Below are 6,899 nucleotides of genomic sequence, written 5' to 3' on the forward strand. Positions count from 1 at the left end.
GTTCCTTTTTCTATTCTTGGTAACAACATGTTCTACCTGAACAATTAATAATAGTACTCATATACATGTTTGAAATATAAGATATAAAATTTAATAAACTTGTTGGAACACAAGGTGACACTCAAGAGGGGGGGGGGTTTGAATTGAGTAACTAAATCTAGTCGATTTTCGCAAAAACTTGGTTATGGCACTGTATTGTGCGAAACACTCGTAAATCTCTGATTTGAGTTTTTGCGAAAACTAAAACTTCAAACAATAAAAAATCAACACTTGAACACAAGATATAACGTGGTTCAATCTCACCTCTGAGATATACGTCGTCCACACAAACCAAACTCTTTATTACTTTGAATCCTAAAATACCCTTGATACAATAAGATTTCCCCACTACTAACCCTAGTAATGCTCCCCAACACTTAACTCTAAGTGTTGCTACTCTCTATAATAATGAAATTACAGAAAGAAAAGATCCTCAAACGCGTGCTTCTTATTCAAGCAAATTAGAGGACAATTACAATAGTTGAATAGTTACTCAAACTGACTCGAACAGTGCTATACTCTGTGCCTTAGGAAACTGTTTTCAGATCTTAATATCTCCGATTTTTTCTCTGAAAACGTGTGTTATGAGAATGAATTATAAACCCTTTTATAGTACATGGCCTAGTCGAAAATCCTTCAAAATATATTTATCTTTTACTCCTTAATTTAAGGGATAAATCTTTTCTTTTTAGAAAATAAACTTTATCCTCATTTCTCAATTCTAAAAAGGATAAGTTTTCCTTAAATCAATGTTTATCTATATCTTGAATAACCAATAGATTTTCTTTTTATCTCATACTCTTTTATCATCTCAAATTCTTTTTTCCAAAAACAATTTTCGAAAATCTTATTTTTTATAAAACTGTTTTACTCGATTTTTACCAAAAACACATCTTAATGAAAAATTCTTTTATAAAACATTTTTATTAAAACTTTATCATTTTTAACAAACTTGCTTTTCGAATTTCAATTTCCTGTTATTATATAGATATATAATATTAACATAATTATTTATTTCCTTAACTCTAAGAAAATAATAATTATCCTAATTTTATATTTCTATATTTGGCACATAATATATCACCTAGTTCAAGTACATTACACTTTGCATACAGTAACTAAACTTAGGAATATAAACTTGGACTTCAATCTTGATTCTTCATTTCTTCAAAGTCTTCATTTATTCATTCCTTTTTCAACCATCTATTACACACTTTCATACTAGAACATATTATATTATTTTTCATCATCAAAACATAATATGCACATGCACACGTGCACAACAAAACTTATCTGGCTTTCGGATCCATGATTTCAGAGAATACTGAAGCAGACTTATCAATAGGATAATTTGATGAATTACTCGCGCTACTTTTACTGTCCAATATCCTACCTTCACCGAAAACTAAGTTACTGCTCCTGGAAAGATCATCCCCTGATGCGTATGAATCATAAATCAATATACGTTCATTAAGATCTATGTTAGTCGAAATGGAGAAATCTTCGAAATCAGCACCATTAGTGTTGTTCTTCTCAGCAGCTTCTTGAAGTTGTAAGGCAAACTCTAAGCCCCAAACTATGTCGCCCATTGGCGGACGTTCGCTCCCACGATCTCGTACACACATACTAGCAATCTCCCCAAACTTTCTTAGACATTCGGGAGAAATCTGGCCAGTTAAATTAGGATCCACAATGGTATTGAGGATGCCACTTTTGTAGCGAGTCGTGGCCCATCTTGCCAAGTTTGCTTGTTCTCTAGGAAGGTTAGGCTTCACAACTGCACGAGCACATAGAACTTCAAACAACACCACTCCAAAGGAGTACACATCGGACTTCTCGGTCAATTGACGACGTTGATAGTACTCTGGATCTAAATACCCGACACTGCCTTTCACAACAGTGCTTATATGGGTAATACCTGCCCCATCTAAGTCGGGTCCTACCTTGGATAGACCAAAGTCCGAGACTTTGGCCGTCCACTTATCATCGAGGAGAATGTTGGTAGACTTTACATCTCGATGGATGATCACTTGCTTTGTACCCGCATGTAGATAATGTAAACCACGAGCTGATCCTATACATATCTTGAGTCGTTCCTTCCATGATAATGATATATTGTCACTTTGATCTTTTTTGTTAGTATTTTTGTACAACAAATGATCTCGAAGCGTGCCACGTGACATGTACTCGTAAACCAAGATCATTTCACCTTGGTCCTCGCAATAGCCGATCAAGGACACCAAGTTTACATGGCGTAGTCTAGACAACATCTCGATCTCAGTTTGAAACTCGTGGGTACCTTGTTTTGATGTAGTGTTAAGACGTTTAATAGCCACTGTGGTGGTTTCACCCTCTATTGAACCCATGTAGACCGTTCCAAACCCACCTCTACCTACGATCAACTTCTTGTCGAAATCACACGTGGCAACCCTGATTTGGGCCAAGGAGAAGCGCCGACAAAGAGCATACGGCAGTGATGAAGCCGCACTGGTGGTGGTTGAGGCGGAACCAGAATTACCGAATGGTGAAACCCACTTCAAGTTGCTACTATCTTTTGTGCTCGTTTTATTCAAGAATTTTTGCTTTGCCATTTTATTCCTCCGATAAATGATCATGAAACATATATATGTCAATAGAGAAACTATAATAAGGAATCCGAAAATGCCTCCTATGATTGCAAAAAAATGATGTGATTTTGCTTGTGTTGGAGTATAATTAGTTGGAACAGCAGGAATCATACTGTCGGGGAGGGCAGGATTTGGTGCAACAAGCGAACCATTCGATGGGCTCAACTTAAAAATTTCCAACCCATTGAGAATGACATCAGCATATCTGTGGAAACAACAGAAATTGTCATGTGAGTTTTTCAGGCATATAACTTCTTTGGCATTCGTTTCAAATATTAATTTAGTAATACATTAAAGAGGTTCGTTTTGTTAGCGGTATTAAGGGTTTGTTCGGTTCAACAAAAAAATAAGCAAAAGTAAGTCCAGGAACTTTCACAAGGTTTAGTAAGTTCAGATAAGTTCAATTAAATTTAGATAAGTTTAGATGAATAAAAATAAGTAGAATAATATAAAACACCCTAAAATATAGTAATGGTTTCTAGTGCAAATGTGCGAAGACATTCCCATGTGATGTCAACATCCATAGTGCAAAACACTTATTTTCTTCTTAGAATTTCATTACCATCCATTACCACTTGGGAAGGTGGTATTGGATGGTAATGAGAATTTATTATATTATAACCAAAAACACAGGTTTTTACATTAAGTTTCATTTTACTATGGATGTTGATTAACATTGAAATGTCTTCACAAATTTATAATTAAAAGCATTATCATTACCACCGTTTAATAACATTAAGCAAATGCCATAAATTAAACTATTACTCTGAATTAGGGTAGGGAAGAAGGGCCACCCAAAGAACAACTCTGCTGCCACTACTAGCGTTAGTGGTAACATCAGCACCGTCATGAGCATCGACAAGCGTAACGAAATCACTATGTATTGGGATGTTGAGGCCACCAGCATTCTGAAAGACATCGAGCAGCGCCGCCTTTTGATTATTTACGTAGATGTAGAATGCTCTTTGACCAGTCTTGTTTATGTTCTGATCTATTTCACAAAAATGGAGTCTGACAAGATAATTGAATCCGTTGTCAACCTCGAACCCCAGTGTCATATTCTTCGCTGGGGTGTCAAATGGTCCCAACGTCCTCGCTGTGGAGTAGACCAACCTAGGCGCCGACACTGTGTATTCGATTATGTTTACCCTAATATTATTTAGAGTGACCGGTGGGGTGCTTGGTGAATCGATAAAAGAGCTGGTGAATCAAAGCAAACAATACATGCATCAACACAAAAACAAATTCTAGATATACTACTTTGCACATATGTTTAATATATTGATGTCCAAGTTGTTTTGGTAATTGGTAAATAACGGTGTAACTTGTACGCTAGTTAATGTACAATTTTGACCATTATATATTTAATTATGTATTTGTAACAGTTTTAAAAAGTTGATATTTTATAAATATTTTGTTGAGACAAATCCAACATATTATATGATCGTTTTTATTTTTATATATTAGTAAAAAAAATGCGCCAAAATGAAATATGTGAAAAAGTGCAAAAGTTAAAGTATTTCACTTAAAAAGAAATAAAGGAAGTATAAGTTATGTTGAATGTAAAAATATTAGGAAGTTTTTTTTTTTTTGAAGCATTTCATTTTTGTTTCACCTGTATTTTAAGAAATCAAAATTAGTATTTGGATCATTATTTTGAGTTGTATCGTAGCAACATGATCTAACAATATTTGAGGAAATTAAAGGGTAATACATAAATCAATCCTCTCAATCGAAAAAAAACAACAAAAAAAAGCGCGTGAGATAATTAGGGCGATTTTTATTTCGAGTACCCAAGGTCTGAAGAAATTCCACTTTAGGTGCACACAGCACATGTCTATTTTGATTACCTCATGTTTAAATATACTTTTATCTTTGGGTAGCTCAAATTTTGAATATAGTTTCACTTTAGCTACCTATAGCCTATAGGCTCTATCTACATTGTTAAATTAGGTCATGTTCTTTTGAACTTATTTTTAGTTTAGTTCAATTCAGCTTAATTTATTTCACTTTCAGTTTAATTCAGTTAATCTTTACAGTTCAGTTCACTCAATTCAATTCAGTTCACTTAGTTCAATTCAATTTTTAAGAGCCAAAAAAAAAAAAAAAACACAACCTTAGTGATGTAACATTTGTATTGCTAAGTTAGCGATGTAACATACATGATACATTTATGTATGATTACATTACTTTGTAGAGATATAAAAAAAAGTATATACAAAACTATAAGGTTGAAAATAACATTATATTTTAAATTGGAATACTTTATAGTGTTTATAGATAATATGATTCATGAAAACATCTAAATTGTAATTTTAAAATAAAACTTGTTATAACATATCTAAAAGTATAAGTTTTTCACCTTTGTGTTGTAATTTGTAATTTTAAAAATAAACATAAAATTATTATAACTAATTACTCCTCCCATACAATCTCTTTTTTTTTCCTTTGTGTTTTTTTTTTTTGAAAAGTTTGCCAAATTTCAAAATCTTAAAAATTATTTTGTATTTTTTTAAGTGTTAAAAAATGATTTTGTTTTTTTTTTAAATTTATAATAAGCTCTCAATTTAATTGTTAGATGTACCCAAAGTGAGAATATCAAAACCTCATGTACCCAACGTGAACGCTTGCCAAATCTTAGGTATCCGACAGACCAAAACCTTATCATGTCATAAGAATCGAAGTTAATTTAGTTGGTTGGAAGTTCCTTCCACCCTTGTGAATTGTGGCACGGGTTTGATTCTTGTTCCTTGCGATTCCCCAACTCAACTTGCAAGGGATCTCTATCCTACCTTTTTTTTTATAACAAAAAGCACCTTAATGACATATTTTTGCTACATTGAGGGATGACAATGAGTCGGGTCTGGATTGGATCCACCTGGACCCAGACCCAAACCCGTTTGTTTTCTACATACTCAGTCCCGTTGGGTCAAGATTTTTCAGACCCAGACCAATATCTGTTGGGTCTAGCGGGTCCATGGATACTAACTGGGTTCTTTTTAGTTTAGTTTTCATCACATTTTTAAATCTATGTAATTAAAAAAATTCGCCCTAATATATATAGGTCCTCCGTCCATGGTTAGAGCATTATCTAAACAAAATTTCAAAAATTAACTCATAAGATCTTAAAATGATATAACTTACAAAGTTACAAATCTTAGATGGAGTTACAATACTACCGAATTTACAAAATCACATCTCTATTTAACTATTCGTTTTGACATACATTGTCATATTGATATATGAGTTAAATACATAATTATTCATATTGATTAAGAAAAGTGATGAAATGAAATACTTACGTTGCAAAATTGTCGTCTGCATACCATGTCCGGCGAATTCCGGTATCGTCCTCAGGTCCTACGGTGATCCCACCGACGTTCAAGCGGACAACATTTTCCATAGCCAAAGAGGTTGGAAAACTAAAATAATTATTGTAAGCGTGATCACTAAATTGACTTGTAAGGTACGGAACCTGGTTTAGTGATGAGGTGTTGATATAGAGTCCATCAGGCATCGAGATAACATGTACGCCACTGATGAACCCAAAACCATTAGAATTACTCGGAGAGAATGTCAAGTTAACAGTCTTATTCACTGTCATGTAAATCTCCCTTACAAGGCCGCCACTTGCAGGCGCAATGGTGTTGGTTTTGGCGTTGGCGTTGGCAGTAACGATGTAACCGCTGAAGTTACCAAGTATTTCGCGTCCATTTATAGTGAGTGATAGGTAAGATTGAGTGGCATCGATAATGTCGTAGGATGTCAAAGAAGGTGGGAATAAGTAGAGCCGAATGAATTTCGGTCCTGGGGAAGAGACTGGGATTGAATAGGTGGTTGGGGCACGAAAGACACGGGCCCTATCGAAAGGCGGGGATACCTCCGCTTTTGCCAACGCAATGGAGTTGGCAGCGGAAGGTAGTGGAGTGACGAGGAAGCGCTCGTCACTTTGCCATGGATCTGGTGGATCATCGTTACTAGCTGAATCATCGTTTGACATGCCAAAGCTGATGAAGTGAGAATCTTTCGGTTGGTATCCGTCTGAGGTAGATTATGTAAGGTTGCTGATGTTTAAAAGGAGAAGGAATGAGAAAATAGAGTAAACAAGTTGAAGATGAATGACCATGATTGGAGTGAAATACTTTAATTATTTGTTTCTATAAGCACAAATGGTTTTCCAGATATAATTTTGAGGTTATTACAGTACTTCACATTTGGGATGATTTTGTATTA

The 6,899-nt window shown here is 34.5% G+C and overlaps 1 protein-coding gene across 1 annotated transcript; it reads right to left on the minus strand.

Annotated features, from left to right (window-relative positions):
* Nucleotides 1-1,065: 1,065 nt before the first annotated feature.
* Nucleotides 1,066-6,899, minus strand: LOC104906857 (receptor-like protein kinase FERONIA). Its single transcript, XM_010695690.4, has 3 exons — nt 5,969-6,899; nt 3,432-3,866; nt 1,066-2,871 (listed from the first exon to the last, which is right to left on the minus strand). The coding sequence occupies exons 1-3, from the start codon at nt 6,664-6,666 to the stop codon at nt 1,329-1,331; spliced, it is 2,676 nt and encodes an 891-aa protein (XP_010693992.2). The 5' UTR covers nt 6,667-6,899; the 3' UTR covers nt 1,066-1,328.

This window comes from Beta vulgaris, chromosome 2, assembly GCF_026745355.1.
Source record: "Beta vulgaris subsp. vulgaris cultivar EL10 chromosome 2, EL10.2, whole genome shotgun sequence".
NCBI classification, from domain to species: Eukaryota; Viridiplantae; Streptophyta; class Magnoliopsida; order Caryophyllales; family Amaranthaceae; genus Beta; species Beta vulgaris.

Coding starts and splice junctions, on each gene's coding strand:
- LOC104906857 (XM_010695690.4), bottom strand. CDS start 6,666: ATGTCAAACGATGATTCAGCTAGTAACGATGATCCACCAGATCCATGG. Junction 3,867..5,968: donor GCAGACGACAATTTTGCAAC/GTAAGTATTTCA, acceptor TTGATTCACCAG/CTCTTTTATCGATTCACCAA. Junction 2,872..3,431: donor CTTCCCTACCCTAATTCAGA/GTAATAGTTTAA, acceptor TTGTTTCCACAG/ATATGCTGATGTCATTCTCA.